Genomic DNA, 18,804 nt, shown 5'->3' with positions numbered 1-18,804 from the left:
AGCCTTAGATAATTTGTAGCAAAAATGCAGTCGGGGTCCAGACAGGTGTGCAATTTGATCCCGCCAGCCTCCGTGCCAATTCGCCACCATGATCCCGACCCCAAGCCATTTTGAATGATGGTGACCCGGGGTGGGATCAGCTGCCTGCTGGGATTGAGGCCAATTATTGACACTCATGCCAAGTTGAATTTCCAATCAGCAATGTGGAGGGATAGCCCACATTGGCCTGGACCACATCCAGACCAAGGTGGTGGGCTCAGTGGGAGAAGGAGAGAGGAGGAAGGGAAGGCGGAGCAATGAATCATGCGAGGGCCCCCCCCAACCCAGAATGGCTGCCGGACAGAAAGATAGGTAGGCAAGTATGTTGTGAAGAGGACATAAGGAGTTTGCAGACCGATATAGATAGGTTGAGAGAGTGGACAAAAATCTGCCGGATGGAGTATAATGTGGGAAAATGTGAAGTTGTTCACTTTGGCAGGAAGAATAAAAAAGTAGAGTATTACTTAAACGGAGAATGACTACAGAATTCCGAGGTGCAGAGGGATCCAGGTCTTCTAGTGCATGAGTCACAAAAAGTTAGTATGCAGGTACAACAAGTCATAAAGAAGTCTAATAGAATGCTACCTGTTATTACGAGAGGAATTGAAAATAAAAGTAAGGATGTTATGCAGGGCATTGATGAGACCACATCTCGAATACTGTGTGCAGTTTTGGTCTCCTTACTTAAGGAAGGATGTAAATGCGTTGGAGGCAGTTCAGAGAATGTTTACTAGATTGATATCTAGAATGAGCGGGGGGTTTTTTTATTTTTAGAGATACAGCACTGAAATAGGCCCTTCAGCCCACCGATTCTGTGCTGACCATCAACTACCTATTTATACTAATCCTACATTAATCCCATATTCCTACCACATCCCCCCTACCTATACTAGGGGCAATTTATAATGGCCAATTTACCTATCAACCTGCAAGTCTTTGGCTGTGGGAGGAAACCAGAACACCCAGCGAAAACCCACACGGTCACAGGGAGAACTTGCAAACGCCGCACAGGCAGTACCCAGAATTGAACCCAGGTTGTTGGAGCTGTGAGATTGTGGTGCTAACCGCTGCGCCACTGTCTTATGAGGAAAGGTTGGACAGACTGGACCTGTTTTCACTGGTGTTTAGAAGAGTGAGGGGAGACTTGATTGAAGTTTATAAGATCCTGAATGGTCTTGACAAAGTGGATGTGGAAATTATGTTTCCTCTTGTGGGTGAGTCCAGAACTGGGGCCAGTGTTTTAAAATTAGAGGTCGCCCTTTTAGGACAGAGATGAGGAGAAATTTTTTCTCTCAGAGGCTTGTGCGTCTTTGGAACTCTCTGCCTCGGAAAGTGGTGGGGGCGGGGTAATTGAATATTTTTAAGGTGGAGGTAGATAGATTCTTGTTCGGCAAGGGAATCAATGCTTATCGGGGGTAGATGGGATTGTGGAATTCGAAACACAAACAGATCAGCCATGGTGTTATTGAATGTCAGAGCAGGCTAGAGGGGAAGAATGGCCTAGTTCTGCTCCTAATTCATATGTTGGTATGCCACAGCTGCAGCCACTGGCCGTCCTCTGGATTGGTTGCCACTCCAGGATCATGGCCAGGATGCTGTGGCAGTTTTAAAAATTAAAAAAAACTTAGCTGACCTTCTCCGTCTCTCTCTCCATCCTCAGATTGGCAGCTTCTACCTCTAGCATTAGGACTCTGCCCGCAATCCCTGATTGGACAGCAAGACCACTCCCTGGCCTTTAATTAGGGCCTTTAATTGGCTGAGAAATCGAAAATCCCCGTACGGGTGCTTAAAGCATGCCATGCGGGATCGGGACCCAGAAGCAGCCTGCATTTCCAGTTACTGACCCCTGGTTGGAAATCCAGCCCGTGTACTCATTGTTCATAGGTTTTTCCAGTCTGCTTTAAGAAGGGGAAATCATCTGGGAGGCTATCTTCACACATTATTCAAGCCTACCACACTTCCCTCAGCCCTGACAAATAGCATTGCCATGAACACTTCCTCTGTGTTATTTAAGCCTTGCATCAGTGGACTCAACTCCCCATCGCTGGTCTGCTGAATTAGATTATTAGCACATGGCAGGGATACATTTTCACCTTCAGTGCTGCTGGAGCATGGAGCTCTGTACCTATTATATGAAAGAAGAGTCAGCCAACTGGTTTAACAGAAATATTCTTAAAAACCCATGGATAATTATAATAATTATTATATCTTTGACTTTGAATTTGATGCTGGGATTTAGGCTGTCCCTTTAAGCCAAATTTCAGTTTCTACACAAAATTTCATTTACTGCATGACTAAAAGGAAATGGTGTCCCGGTCTGAATTTCTCCTTGTCCAAGATAAACATTACAATCACACAGCACAAAATATTTAAATTTGAATTGCTTGGGATTTGTTGGACATTTAAACAATTTCAGTGATTCTGGTTTGTATATTTTAAAATATTTAATCTTTACTGGAATTTCATCAAACAGAATGTCCTGACAAAGGTCGTGGATAATCATATTGGACTTTCCCTGACAGAACAATCAGCCTTTATTGATCCCTGCAATGTGCAACTAGTTTGTTGGATGATAGTCCCAGTTCCTGGAGATTCTCATTACACTGTACATTAATACATGCATTTCACCAGCCTTTCATCATACACTTCAATCTGTATTTGTCTTGTTCCAGCAGAAGACTTGGTTAGATAGAATTCAATGCACCGTATAAAAGATCTGGTTAGACTGCCATCCAGTGGAATGTTTGTAGAATGCCATTTTTAAATCACAGGCAAGGCAATGATTGCAGTTTTACATAAACATTGATGGAGTTGCAGAATATGACATTGAAAACACTGGTAAAATCCCAGAATATTCCATAATCCCTCATATAATGGAAACAGATTTTGAATTATTCAGTCATCAAAACCACTAGGTCTAATTATAACACCCTGAATCGTGGAATATGATTGCCTTAACAGCATTAAAAATCCCCTAATCCCACTCAATAGCAATGGAACTTGAATTATTAGGTTACCATAAATCAGTGGCTCTGCTCACAGGGTTTCAGCTAGGAATACATTGAACAAGATACCGTTAGTTGCCATCTATTTGAACAGTTTGTGAAACATTCATAATTCAAAGAACTCCTTATTAATTATTATACCATTGTCATTCATGTTCAGTAAAAACATTTCATATTTCTGACTTTTAAGATACAAACTTTATTCAATGTAGAATCCTTGAGATTGACATTTCCTTTAAAAAAAAGTGGACAATATGCTGCAAATATGGCTGCTGAAGGTTAAATGACCTGGCCTGTGTATTCATAAACTGCCTCACTGTCTCAAAAGGATGAACGGATACATTGCAGGTATTAACTACACCCATCCTGAAAACATCAAGAGATATTCCTGAATGGAATGGGTTCTTCTGAGACAAAGAAGGTGTTAAATAGCCACATCATGTGGTTGACTCTTACATGCCCTTGAAATGGCCGAGTAAGCCACTCAGTTCAAGGGCAATTAGGGATGGGCAATAAATGCTGGCCTGGCCTGCGACACCCACATCCCATGAAAGAATTAAAAAAAACATAACAGAATGGTACCCATCCAGACATCAGTAGATAACCATGAATTCCACAGCCTGGTCCATTGTGTGCTCACACCAGGGGAGAAGGCCATGTGTCAACTAACAGAAATGCTAATGTGGTGGATTTTGACCTTACAAGGTCGCCCTCTGGAAAGAGATCACAACAACATCACAGAAAGCAGTCCACCAAGAGGCTGTGAAAAGAGATCCAGCCTAAACAAGGAAGAAGCCCTGCTGCGAATTCTACACGTCAACTTGCTGCGGCAAAAAATTGAAAGTGACCGCCACCTCCAGTCTGAAGTCCTAACCACCAGAAATTCGCAGCACCTCAACAAGTTCAAGACTATAAATACCCAAGCCTGCACCTTTAAAAGAGACCATCCTTCTGAGAAAATTCAACAGGTTTACCATAAACCACGAACCCTACCTTACTTTAAATCACTTACCCTTTCCCTCTATACCTATCAATTTTTGTGTTTGCGTGAGTGATGGTGTGACCATTTTGGGAATTGTGTAAAACTAAATAATTATTTTAGTGACCATAAAAATACTCAGGGACTAACTCACCATTTTTAACAAGACACAATTGAAATCAGTTGGGAGGTGAACAGTGGGAACCACTCACACCCCTTATCACATGTCCCTAACACTACCCAGTACTGAATTATATTAATTTAGCATAGAAAGGTACACAAAGTACAATAAAATAATTCTACATATGTGCATTGGGCTAACTGGTTAGTTCAGATAGCTGGATTTTCCTCAGGTCCCACTTGGTTGCCGGATGTGCAGGGAAGGTGACTTCCAGCTACTTGTTACGAGCATTTCTGACCCAGGTTCATTCCTCAAGCTCAGGGTCATTACTATAATGAGGGTTGCTATGGGAGTCATTTGTGTTGCGATGGGATGCCCACCTCAAGTGGGAGGGAAGGAAATTGTTGTGGCTTGGGATGTTATTTTAAAGGTGTTACATAAATGCAAGTTGTTGTTGGCTCCTTGTAGCAGCATAGTCTGGCCAGCAGGGCCAACTAAAGAGTTAAACATTTTTAAAATGTTAAAGCTTTGAAATGCCCACTTTAAATAACTTAACCATTCTCCACTGCCTCCGATCCTAGCAATACTGGATACCGGGATCTTATCAGCATTTCTTGCACACAACATTGTTAGGCTGCAAATAATGTGAAATATGCTGCGTGATGTTATTCTGTCATTTGTCTCCCATTACAATACACCTGTCCATATTTGGGCAGGCATGTTACATACTCATTCCTTACGACAAAAATTGGCAGCAGTGGCAGGGTGTTGGAAGAGCAGTGTCCCACTTAATTCTCCTCCCCCACCTGCAAGAGAAAAAAAAGGACTGTAGTGTTCGAGTTAATACTTTCTGACAGTAGATTTAGACTGGAGACCTCACCCGTTCTACTCTTGGACAGACATACAGAGCGTAAACTTAAAAGGTTTTCATTAATAAGGTAGGCTACTGTCTAATCATATTGATGTAAATTTTTATCCTCAACGTCTGGACAGTGATCTGGATGATAGATCACCTGCCTGATTCTCATCCAATTGATTTCATTGGAATGAAAATCAGACAGATTCTAAAAGGATTGGGCAATTCACTCCCCTAAATTACTGCCCTCCATGTATCAGAACTTGAATAAGACAGTGTGATATAATGGAGATGGTAATTCAATCTTGGAAAGCTGAATGGCCTACTCCTGCTGCTATTTCTTATACTCCATGCGTTTACATCAGAAATGACATTTTGTTCGGGGGAATTCTTAACATTTTGACCTATGTGAATGCATTATTTAATATGTAGCTCTATTTGAATTTATAACTGAAATATTCAGTATGACCAAGCTGTTTAAATCTCACTTTCAATTCATTGTTGATATGTTTGAGTGAAAAAGACGGTAAGGATTAAAAGCAAAGGATTCTCACGATGACCATGGGGAAGACTGCTTCCTTTCCCACCCCAATTCCGTGTCCTCCATGGCCAAAATTTCCATAGCCCTCCTCTTATGAGTCAAGGTTCGCAGCTTTTCTGATTCCCCACCCATTCCCCTATCTGCATGTACTGTTTCTTGGTATGTGCAGTCTTTTCCTGCAAGAAAACATAAAAAAGGACATATGTTGGAAAGATGAATGTGAGAGAAGTTATCACCCACCCAAATGCCCAGAACAGCATCCACTTTTAAGTGTGTAGAAACATGCAGCATTCATGTACCTTGTGTTTTCAACATACCTGATGCTTGTTGCTTGCTATACTTAATGGGCCACATGATCAGCATATTGATGTGACAATACTACACAGTATCCTGGAACAACATGAGCATGCCTGTATCAAGGAAGATGAACTGTTGGCAAAATGTTGGTGAAGGTGCACCAAGTTTACAGTGAAATGCAGTTAAGATGCATTGTAAGTCTACATTATGAAATTAAGGCACGTGTAAACCCATTTACCTTGGCAACCTTATGAAACCCAGCAAATGTCTTTCTTAACCAACTCCCATGTTCAGGCAACAAGTAAGGCAACATTCACTCACTCTTCCACCTGCATCCATGGTGCTTTCCTTATTGAAGAGTATACCTTACCTCCAAAAGGAGCCATACCTCTCTGCAGGAACGCCAAAGCACTGTGACTGAATGATGCTGCCCTTCCCTCCATTTAATATGCTTCAATTACTTCTTGCCTTCATTTGCAGAACAACTTTAAGGGTGACCAGCAGCTATTCAAGAACTGCTGCAACCAGGTAGTTTGCCACTGACCCCACTGTGCACCAAGAGTAACGAATATTTATTGTAATAGGCCAATCAAACTCCGTCAGTGCATTATAGCAAATCCTTCAAGATCATTAAGAGTGGGCAAGGAGATCAATCTTGACTTTTGTTCAGCTTTGATGTTCTAGATGTAACAGTGTTAACACACTGACATCATTGTTCTTTCACAGGGACTGTTTGGTGAAAAATATGGCAGCATTCGCTTACCCGGGGAGGTTGAGACTTCTGAATTTGAAATGATTCTGGATGCGGCTGTGGAAGCGCAGTTGGACACAAGAATTTTGGAGGAGTGGTACTGTAGAGATGAAAACTCGGTCCCACCAACATACTACCTCAAACCAAAGTCTGAAATGCTGAAAAACTACCAGAATGTGGTAAAGTTCTAAAGCATTCCAAATGTTTTCAGTATATTTATTTATTTCTTTGTCTGAATCAGTTCCCTGTAAATAATCTTATAATTTTTGAAAGTCTTTTGAAAATTCTTAGTCATTATTTTAATCAAAATCCTTCAGTGCATGATTTAAGTGCATTATATTGTTTAAAATGTGCTGCAGACTCATACAGCACTGAAACAGGCCTGTTGGTCCACCAATTCTGTGCTGACCAACAACCACCCATTTTATACTAATCCTACATTAATTCCATATTCCCTACCACATCCCCACAATTGTCCTACCACCTACCTACACTAGGAACAATTTACAATGGCTTATTTACTTATCAACCTGCACGTCTTTGGCTGTGGGAGGAAACCAGAGCACCTGGCAGAAACCTACACAGTCACAGGGAGAACTTGTAAACTCCACACAGGCAGTACCCAGAACTGAACCCAGGTTGCTGGAGCTGTCAGGCTGCAGTGTTAACCACTGCACCACTGTGCCGCAATACCTAGTCACAAACTATGTTGATGTACAAGGTAAGATTTTCTGAGCGCTCACCCACAACAATGCACCTGGCCCACAGTGAGGTACTAGTCCATGGCGCCTGACCCACAGCCAGAGACCTGGTTCACTGGTGAGGCACTGACCAAAGATAAGAGGTCCCGTTCCCATACCCCCTTGCTACAGTTCTTGAACTTTAGGAATTACAAGAACGAAATTGCACATGACACAGGGTTTGGCTTTACCATGTATTGGTGTTTTATCGAATCCAATAATATCCTTAATATAGACAGCTCCATGGTTAGTTGAAACAGAAATAAAACAAAACTGTCCTCAGTACAAAGCATCCTGCATAACTTAAAATTGACACCCCAATTCCCAGGTGAACCCTTCAGCGATTTGACCACTGTTCCCAGCTACCCAAAACAAAGTCACTACAACTTAGCTCAAACTTACAAATTACAGGCAAAAACACTACGCTTTTGTCCCAATCCCCCAGACCAAGATCACTACGATTTGGCTGAAAACACAATCACCCACACGGCCAGTCAGTCATGGTGTTGATTGTAGTTCCTGAGTCAAGATGCCCAATCTTGACCCTTCTTCCGACTGCAGCCCCCACAGTACAGACCCCTTCAAGATTTGACTGAAAAACTTACAATCACCCACACAACTGGTCATTACCGATGTTGATTGTAGGCCTGGACCTTTTTTTTTTATTTCCACAATATACTTTATTCATAAAAATCTGTAAAAAATACATTACCAAACAGTTTCAAACAGCACCAAGTCAAAAAATACAAACAGTGCAAGGGTGATCAGTTTCCTTCAATACAATCATGAGTTGCCTCACAACCCTTCCATTTCATTTGTCATGCCATATACATTTTTACATTTTACAGCAAATGAAAATTTTCCCGATACAGTTCGAGGGATTTTCCATGGATCCAGCCCCTCCGTTCAGCATGGTGGGGGGACCTTACACTGTGGTCTTTCCCCATTGAGCCTTCGCTGCGGCTGCCCCAAGCTTTAGTGCATCCCTCAGCACGTAGTCCTGGACCTTGGAATGTGCCAGTCTGCAGCATTTGGTCGTGGACAACTCTTTGTGCTGGAAGACCAGCAAGTTTTGGGCAGACCAAAGGGCGTCTTTCACCGAATTGATAGTCCTCCAGCAGCAGTTGATGTTTATCTCGGTGTGCGTCCCTGGGAACAGCCCGTAGAGCACAGACTCCTGTGTTACAGAGCTGCTTGGGATGAACCTCGACAAAAACCACTGCATCTCTTTCCACACACCTGAGACGATCAGTCCACATCCTTCTTCACATAACTGTAGCCCCTTCACTCTGACCTGGCTGCTTTTTATAATAAACTGACTCAGGACTTCTAAGACATGTTCTATTGTTCATGCTGTGCTGTCTGTAGCAGGTAAACATCCTTAATTTCATACCTAGCCCAGGCAAATTTGATCTGCTCAAACTGGGAGAAATAACGTGGAGGAAATAACTCAAACAAATCTTCAGACCAATCTGATCAGTGCAACAATACAGTCCTTCCATGGCAGGAATAACCCAGACAAAATCTTTAAACTCTCATGTTACTTAAAACAAAACCTCCTGCTGTTTGAGGCAATACAGTAATCACCTGGACCTGAAGTTGCTAGAAGGTGTGAAAGTATCGTCTCTCTCCTCAACAGGGATCAATCACAGTTACAATGGCCAGATTCCAGTACCATTATCCATGACACTGGCCTTAATTATCATATATGGCAGCATCTGTGGAAAGAGAAGCAGAGTTAACGTTTCGGGTCAGTGACCCTTCTTCGGAACTTTCCCTGACCCGAAACGTTAACTCTGCTTCTCTTTCCACAGATGCTGCCAGACCTGCTGAGTGGTTCCAGCATTTCTTGTTTTTATTTCAGATTTCCAGCATCCGCAGTATTTTGCTTTTAATTATCATATTGATGGCATGACCCTTGTGCCATTGTGCAGGTTAATCAATCTCTTAATTGCATTAGCGATGGCAGGTGACGGCTTTTCCTTTGGTATCATTGTTCCATTGAAAGCACTCAGTCAATGTTTGAATTCCTTTTGATGAGCCACTGTCTTTTCCGAAAGTCCAAATTAACCCTTTTCATCCCAGCCTGTGCTGCTGGCTGCAGCTTGGCTATTAGTAGTGTAACCCAAACATGAGGTCAAAGTATGTCTGTGTGTCTGAATTTTATAGTCCATAGTTTCCCAGTTGGACAGGATTCCGTTCCTACATCTTCTCCCTTTAATATCTCTTTTATACTAGAGATATTACTTCCGATGAATCTTCTGCCGTGATGAGTGTATTGTAGGTTCCAGCCAAATCTTACATTTCTTTAAACAGTCTATACATTTGCATCGATCATCCCAAATCCCTTCTCACACAATCTTTCCGATTTTTTCTCTTTTTACTTTTCGTTTTAACTTACATGATAATTTTAACACATACAATATTACAATCAATTCTGCATTTACTATTACATGTGTAGCAATTCGAATCCAGGGAGGGATTTCAATATTAAACCCAATATCCCACCAAGGTGGGGTAGTTATTCCCCGATCTCATCTCTTGTGTCCCTGTTTTGCTATTCGAGAGTATAATAATGCTTTGGGAGAGCTCCACTTCCTTTACCAGTTTTGCCAAATGCTCGGGTAATGATGGAACATCATACCCAAAATGGGCTATGTATTTGTGAAGGTTTGGTAAAGGATCGCTCACTGTTAGATTTACTGAGGTATGGTCTCATAGGTTAGATTGACTGAGGTATGGAAGGACTGAGATAGAGATAATCCTTTCCTCTATCTGGGGTTTAAAACAAAAGGTCGAGTCGTAAACTGGGCACCATGTGTCCTTGTGTACCCTATACTTGTATAGGGTAGTGGCACAGTAGGTTCCATTACACTCGTATGCAACCTGGGGAGGGACATGGTTCTGAGCTATCACCTCCATAGTACAGTTGATGGCCTGTGTACTTTCAAACTCAAACCCACATACTGGTCAGTCGAACTCATTTAGGTGATACGGGCACAGCACTTCATGTGTGCCCCTTCCCCGACACCTCTTCAGATCAGTGTCAATCATAGAGTTCCCCCACTTGGCCACAAAAACCCTTTGCTCTTCCTTTCATCACTTGTTCCAACACAATTTCACCCCCCTCCCCTTTATCCCCATAATCCATCTGTGTATGTTGTTCCCCAATCTTTGCCAGTCCCTGAATTCGTCACCCCTCGCCTTGTCTGTCTTATGTAACCACTACCACCATCCCATGGGGATGCTTCTCTGACATTCTAGGCCACCTGACTTCCCTCTGTCACCTGTACCTTGCTGGCTGTGATATATAATATTGGGCAGGGCACTGATGCTTCAACAAAAGTGTACCCAAGTGATTGGAATACTTGGTTGAATTTGACCCCAAACAACCTGGCCACCTTCCCTCATGGAAGTATGTAGCTATCCTGTCAGTGCCCTGTGTCTTACCCCACTGTGTTACAGTGGGGCTGGCTCCTCCCATACACCCATAAGTGAAAGACATCTCAATGCGCCCATGATCCATCTGTCCTGCTCCAATCGGGATTATCATCACACTCAGCCACAGGGTACATCCCGTCTTTAATTCCTCAACTTTGCTTCCGCAGAAAAGGAAAAGAAAAGAAAATAGCACTGCTCTGTGAGGGGTCTTCCCTCCACAGGTCAGACTTAGGTTATGTACAAAGTTATACTACCTGAGAAATCTTCTCTCCACAGGTCAGACTTCCTTTAATGTTACTTTACACTGTGTGCTGCAATCACCATGTCCCCTTTTTGTTTTTCCCAGGTTGGGACTTTTTGGGGGTCGGGGTCGGTGTGCTAGGAGGCGTCCAGGGCACCCTGGGTCGGGGTGTCCGACTGCTCCTCCTTACGGCCCCAATCTCTGGGTCTCGCCTTTAAACAAAGAAAACTCCCTTTTCCAAAATTAAAGCCTCTTTATTTAAAAAGAAACATTTACCCAAATTCCCTTTGTCAATTGCTCCTTTGTTCTTCCCTCAGTCTTGAGTGTGTTTTTTTTAAATTCCAATCCCTAACTCGCATTCTCCATGCAGACACCTTAAACTTTATCAATTTTAATCAATTAACATAGCACATGTTTTACAAAGAAACAAAAGAAAAAAACTTAAGTTCTGGGTTCCAAGGTCTTCTTTCTTCAAGGTCCCCTTTGAAGCAACTGTAAGGAGGAACTCAAGACAAAGGTGTATTTTCAAAGTACAACTTCAGACAAAATTTGAACCTAACAGCAGCCTCACACAGCATGGGAGTGAGCCCCCTATCTCTCTCTCTCTCAGAACAGTGAAACAATTGTTTTTTTTACAGTTCAATATCCATGTTATCATAACTTCTTTCTCACTTACATCCATTAAAAAACTCTTGAAACACACTAAGCAACCAACAGTTTTAAAATCACATACAAAAACAGACCACAAGGGGTTAAACAACTTTTAAGTGACACAGACACTGGCTTGCAAACTCAGAGAAATCAGAGACATGAGTTACTCTCTCTCTCAGCACAAGAGCTCAGCACAATTAGATTTTAACACTTCCAACATCCACTCAGTGACAGACACTGAATACTGGAGCATAGACACACAAAATCAAACAGGACACTCTAATAAAACATACAAACAGAAACTGAACCAACTCACATACATACAAGGTTTTATTTTACCGTTCACACACCGTTTTAAAACCTACCACGTGAATCTTCCGATTAACTTCCTCTAACCATTATCTTTCAATCCAAGCACCTTTACCTGTCTCTTGCCCATAACCTGCCGTAATGCGGCCACCAGAATTTTCACTGGGTCTTCTATTCGCTCTTTCTGTGCCTCTACTGCCCGTGGTTTCGACCCTGAGGGACTCTTGCTTCCTGGTTTCCCCCCTTTTGGAGATTTACACTCCGTACTCCAGTGTCCCGTTTTCCCACAATTGAAACATGCCTGGGATCTGTCCGCATTACCCTCTTCTGGCTTCCACTCCTTTCTACCACTCACACTTCCCTTTATTTTGAGTAACTTTCCCTTTTGTTTATTCTCCCCCCGGTCAGATTTAAAAGCCAGAATCTGTTTCCTCAAAACACCCTCCTCTGTATTTGTCTCATCCTCGGGGTCAAACCATGATTCTGCCCTTGCCCTAATCCGTGGCAAGCTGTTAGCTACCGGGGTCCTCAACCAATGATTCCTGGGAGCCCCTATCAGCTGCACTCGGGTTAGATTTCCCCCAGTAGCTTTCATATATATGGGCCATAACCTATCTGCAAACACCTCCGGTGCCTCACCTGCGAGCTGTCTGGTCTGCTCAACCTGCAAGAACAGACTGCCTTGATTATGTCCCAGAGCCACTAAGATTTCATCCTTCAAACCATCCATGGTTCCCCCTCCCAATTTAGTGACTGTTGACAGACTCTGATACAGCTTCCCATCCAGGGAGAACAGGATCAGTTTCTTCATTTCCTCCTCATCACAGTTACTAATTACCCCTTTCTGCTCTATGCTAGCGAAATGGACAGAGGCGTTCCCCTCCACGCTTCAGTTTCGGCACACTGACCAGCATTTCCTGCAACTGAAGGGTCGTATAGGGGAGCACATAATCCCTCTGCAACGGCGCCAGACCATCGCCTGCTGGGGGTGGACAAACTTTTGCTGTTGCAGGGGGCACATCAATCTCGGTGGTCCTGGTACCTCAGGAGCTGGCTGACACTTTCTATACTGGGTCCCATCATCAGACACCCTTCTGTCCATATCCCAGTCTACTCCAACTTCCCCTGGTGCCATAAGACAAGCCATGTCCCTGGCGCCGGATAATGCTAGGGTCAGCTTACGAATTTTCTTGTTACATGGCGCAGGGCGATAGGTAAATTGGCTGTTGTAAATTGCCCCCAGTGTCGGTAGGTGGTAGGGAATATGAGATTATTGTAGGGTTAGTATAAATGGGTGGTTGTTGGTCGGCACAGACTCGGTGGGCCAAAGGGCCTGTTTCAGTGCTGTATCTCTAAATAAAAATAAATAAATGGCCCGTGATCAGCCTCTTCATGTATCCGACTCTGAGCTACCCTGTATGCCACCTTGATATCCTTCAGTTGCCCCTCAGCCTTGTCAGCTTTCTCCAAATTCCTGGCGCTTTCCTCGCGCTGAGTCTGACCCTCTATTTTACTCTCTGTGATCTCACATTGTAGGTACTCTATTGTATTCCTGGACATTTCTTCCTGTGCCTTCCTCTCCTGCCTTTCCTTACTTAGATCTTCCATTAGCCGATTCACTACAGCCTCTCTGTCACTCGCCCTGTTCTCTGATTCCCTTTTCTCCTGTTCTAACTGTTTAACTCTTTCTGCGAGCACTTGAATTTGTTTCTGCATACACAGTAACCAAATTGCTTTTCCTTTTGATTTCTTGCACTTGCTACTACCCGTCCACTCTGCTGCCCTCTCCTGGGCACTGTCAGAATGCATCATTTCCAGCATCCATGGCTCAGAAAGGTTGAACTTGCCATACACATACTGAGATACCCTATCCTCCATTGAGGGTTTCTTGCCTATGACCCTGTCCATAATTTTAATTTTGTTCTTAACCTAAAGTCTTGCCATGGTCGCCAATTCTGTAAGAGGTTATGTTCCCCTACCCCCTTACTACAGTTCTTGAACTTTAGGAATTACAAGAACAAAATTGCACACGACACAGGGTTTGGCTTAACCATGAATTGTTGTTTTATTCAATCCAGTGATATCCCTAATACAGACACCTCCATGGTTAGTTGAAAGAAAAATAAAACAAAACTGTCCTTGGTCCAAAGCCACCTGCAGTAACTTAAAATTGATACCCAAATTCCCAGCTGAACCCTTCAACGATTTGACCACTGTTCCCAGCTACCCAAAGTCACTACGACTTGGCTCAAACTTACAAATTTCAGGCAAAAACACTACACTTTGTCCTAAACCCTCACACCAAGATCACTACCATTTGGCTGAAAACACTTACAATCACCCACACGGTCCAGTCCCGGTATTGATTGTAGTTCCTGAGTCAAGATGGCCAATCTTGACCCTTCTTCCGACTGCAGCCCCCCACAGTACAAACCCCTTCAAGATTTGACTGAAAAACTTACAATCACCCACACAGCTGGTCATTACCAATGTTGATTGTAGCCTGGACCTGAGATGATCAGTCCACGTCCTTCTTCACATAACTGCAGCCCCTTCACTCTGACCTGGCTGCTTTTTATAATAAAAGCAAAATACTGCGGATGCTGGAAATCTGAAATAAAAACAAGAAATGCTGGAACCACTCAGCAGGTCTGGCAGCATCTGTGGAGAGAGAAGCAGAGTTAACGTTTCAGGTCAGTGACCCTTCTTCAGAACTGGCAAATATTAGAAAAGTAAAAGGTTATAAGCAAGTAAAGCAGGGGTGGGGCAAGAGATAACAAACAGTGGCGCAATGGTTAGCACCGCAGCCTCACAGCTCCAGCAACCCGGGTTCAGTTCTAGGTACTGCCTGTGTGGAGTTTGCAAGTTCTCCCTGTGTCTGCATGGGTTTCTGCCGGGTGCTCCAGTTTCCTCCCACAGCCAAAGACTTACAGGTTGATAGCTAAATTGGCCATTGTAAATTGCCCCTAGTGTAGGTAGGTGATAGGAGAATGGTGGGAATATGGGGTTAATGTAGGATTAGTATAAATGGGTTGTTGGTCGGCACAGACTCAGTGGGGCCGAAGGGCCTGTTTCAGTGCTGTATTGCTAAATAAATAAATAAAGGAGAAGGTGCAGATAGGACAAGGTCACAAAATAGCTGACCAGAAGGTTGTGGAGCAAAGCCAAACGATATGTTAATGGTGTGTTGAAAGACAAAGCATTAGTACAGATAGGGTGTTAACGGACTAAAAATTGAACAGCCGCAAATACAAACATGAAAAAAAAAGTGGGTAAGCAAACTGAACAAACTAAGATGAGATAAAATAAAATAAACACACAAAAAATATAAACAAAGGAAAAAGAAAACTAAAAATAAAAGTAAAATGGGGGGGGGCCATCATGCTCTGAAATTATTGAACTCAATGTTCAGTCCGGCAGGCTGTAGTGTGCCTAATCGGTAAATGAGGTGCTGTTCCTCGAGCTTGCGTTGATCTTCACTGGAACACTGCAGCAATCCCAGGATAGAGATGTGAGCATGAGAGCGGGGGGGGGGGGGGGGGGGGGGGAGTGTTGAAATGGCAAGCAACCGGAAGCTCAGGGCCTTGCTTGCGGACTGAGCGGAGGTGTTCCGCAAAGTAGTCTCCCCAATGTAGAGGAGACCACATTGTGAGCAGCGAATACAGTATACTACATTGAAAGAAGTACAAGTAAATTGCTGCTTCACCTGAAAGGAGTGTTTGGGGCCTGGGATAGTGAAGTGGTAAATGGGCAGGTATTACACCTCCTGCGATTGCAGGGGAAGGTGCCATGGGAAGGGGATGAGTTGGTGGGGGTAATGGAGGAGTGGACCAGGGTGTCACGGAGGGAGCGATCCCTTCGGAATGCTGACAGGGGAAGGGAAGGGAAGATGCGTTTGGTAGTGGCATCATGGTGGAGGTGACGGAAATGGCGGAGGATGATCCTTTGGATATGGAGGTTGATGGGGTGGAAAGTGAGGACAACGGGAACCCTGTCCCAGTTCTGGGAGGGAGGGGAAGGGGTGAAGGTAGAGGTGCGGAAAATGGGCCTGACACGGTTGAGGGCCCTGTCAACCACAGTGGGGGGGGGAAATCCTCGGTTGAGGAAAAAGGAAGACATCAGAAGCGCTGTAATGGAAGGTAGCATCATCACAGCCGATGCATCGGAGCCAGAGAAACTGGGAGAATGGAATGGAGTCCTTATAGGAGGCAGGGCGTGACGGGCCCCCCATTTTACTTTTATTTTTAGTTATTTTTTTCTTTTTAAAAATTTTTTTTGTGTTTATTTTATTTAATTCCATCTTAGTTTGTTCAGTTTGCTTTTTTTTCATGTTGTACTTGTGGCTGTTCAATTTTCAGTCCATTAACACCCTATCTGTACTAATGCTTTGTCTTTCAACACACCATTAACATATTGTTTGCCTTTGCTCCATGACCTTCTGGTCAGTTATTCTCTGTGACTTTGTCCTACCTACACCTTCTCCTTTGTTATCTCTTGCCCCACCCCTGCTTTACTTGCTTATAACCTTTTATATTTCTTAATATTTGCCAGTTCTGCTGAAGGGTCACTGACCTGAAACATTAACTCTGCTTCTCTTTCCACAGATGCTGCCAGACATGCTGAGTATTTCCAGCATTTCTTGTTTTTATTTCAGATTTCCAGCATCTGCAGTGTTTGCTTCAATCAATCTGTTAATTGCATTAGCCGATGGCAGCTGATGGCTTTACCTTTGGTACCATTGTTCCATTGAAAGCGCTCAGTCAATTTTTAAATTCCTTTTGATGAGCCACTGTCTTTTCCGAATGTCCAAATTAACCCTTTTCTGCCCAGCCTGTGCTGCTGGCAGCAGCTTGGCTTTTTGTATTGTAATCCAAACATGGGGTCAAAGCATGTCTGTGTGTCTGAATTTAATGGTCCATAAAGTTTCCCAGTCGGATGGGATTCCAATACTACATCACCCATAATTTGTTGATCCATGGTTGTGATGGGTCATGCAGCTCACCCGAGGTCCCAAAACATTTACCATTTAAGCAGCAACTTTTCAACTTTTCTATCACTGGTAAGTTCACTTGTTGGAAGTGCCTGTTGGAAATTCAGGTGCATGCTATGCACAGTGTTCCAACTATTATTGGAAATGGCCTCTGCTGGAAGCAAAAAGCTAGAAACTTGTCCCTCTATTGTAGGGATACACAAGGATGAACCATCAACCTGGAAGTTTCCCACCAAAACTTCCTCAAACAAAGTTCCAGCTCCATCACCTCAGCCATGAGAGACTTCAAGACTGTAATGTAAATGCTGCATATGCATTGACAAACTAATTAATTAGACAAACTACTGCAGATTTAGATAAGTACACTTTCCCAGCCTCCTTTCATCCTACTAGAAGTTGTTGGTTAGTTGGTTTACTGTGAGTTGAACCATATTGTGGATTATATGATAATAATATAGCTAAATAGTTGTGTACTAATATCTCAAAAGGTCATTTTTGGGCTATCCTTTTCAAATGAAATGTGACCGGGACCTGACATATAACGAGAAGACATTTCCAAATTCCCAAAGGACAAGGCACTATACAGGATGAGGATGGCAAACAAGGGAAGGAAGTGATCTCTCATTACATGTCAGATCCAGGTTACATTTCATTTGATAATTTACAAATTATTGTTGGAGATATTAGCAGACAAAGAGTCAACATGTTTGTTTTGCGTTACTTTGTAAGTTGTTTTAATAAACAGATTAGTGCTTCTATTAAAATAGTGAACAAAGGAATATCATATGAATGTATAAACATTCATCCTTAACACTAATTTTTAGCCTTATAACATCAGCAGTGCCTCCAAATCGTCTTTGTGTTCTGTGACCTTTGTGTTTAGATTTGCCCTTGAATTGTAGGTCAAATTATTGGAAATTATTTTTTCCAGTAAATATCTTTTAGAGAAACATGTAAAACCATGTTGAACGGGTTTTAGGAACTAACAGACTCTAAAAGCAATCCCCTTACAGCTCCCATAACAGCCTATTTCCCCATTCTTCTAAACCTAGATACCAATCAAGAGAAATAGATTTATTTTAAAGGCAAAAAGTTCAACCCCAGATTTTAAAAAGTACATGATCGAATGGACAGTTCGGAGCCAATAAATAATCCATTTCTGACTGTTAAATCGGCCTTGCACCTCAGCACTAGTGAACACCTGATATGGGTGCCTGCCTGATTTATCTAAGTCTCCCTGATCATGGAAAGTGGTCAGGGGTGTGACGTGGGTTGGCAGTTGGCAGTTGGCACTCAAAATTCTCTCCAGATAGGCTACCTGCAAAATTTCAGGCCCTCAAGGCCACTGTATTCAATTGTTCAACAAACTATAGAACAGTAATCATGTCAGGAACACATATCTATTTTCTTGAAAACCTGTATTGTTGATCTGCTAAACTGAACTTTCAGCAGACCATAATATTTGTAGTATTCACAACATTGATATTTCTCACTTTTAACTACCCCCAACTTGAAATAATTTGCTGTTTGCACTGAACCATAAGCCCACTGTCTAAATACGCAGCAGTGATACATTCACATAGTTGCGATGTTAAATATTTAAAATGCCAGCTAAACGAGGATTTAATGAGGCTGTTGCAAAACAGCCTTGCCTTGGCAGGTTTGAAGGCGATTGGTTAATTGTGCTGAATTCCAGGGAAAGGATCAGATTTGGTCTCAAAAAAGTGCTTCTTTGTACTGAGTACCCTCAGCAGCCAGTTCTCGAATGTTAAAACCAAGTAATGTGGAGCTACACAGAGGAGCTGAATCCTAAAACCAACCTAAATCTCTGTTTCTTTCTACA

At 42.9% G+C, this 18,804-nt stretch overlaps 1 protein-coding gene across 1 annotated transcript in view; it reads left to right on the top strand.

The window, feature by feature from the left end:
* The window catches only part of LOC137368729 (NACHT and WD repeat domain-containing protein 2), a 212,687-nt gene that overhangs the window by 120,067 nt on the left and 73,816 nt on the right, over nucleotides 1-18,804 (top strand). Inside the window, exon 4 of the mRNA XM_068028946.1 lies at nucleotides 6,565-6,768. Within this exon, the coding sequence (XP_067885047.1) occupies nucleotides 6,565-6,768 (204 nt within the window). The remainder of the gene's footprint in view (nucleotides 1-6,564; nucleotides 6,769-18,804) is intronic.

The sequence above is a fragment of the Heterodontus francisci genome, chromosome 1, assembly GCF_036365525.1.
Source record: "Heterodontus francisci isolate sHetFra1 chromosome 1, sHetFra1.hap1, whole genome shotgun sequence".
Taxonomy (NCBI): Eukaryota; Metazoa; Chordata; class Chondrichthyes; order Heterodontiformes; family Heterodontidae; genus Heterodontus; species Heterodontus francisci.
The sequence above is the reverse complement of the archived record's forward strand: the minus strand, read 5'-3'. Positions and strand labels throughout refer to the sequence as shown.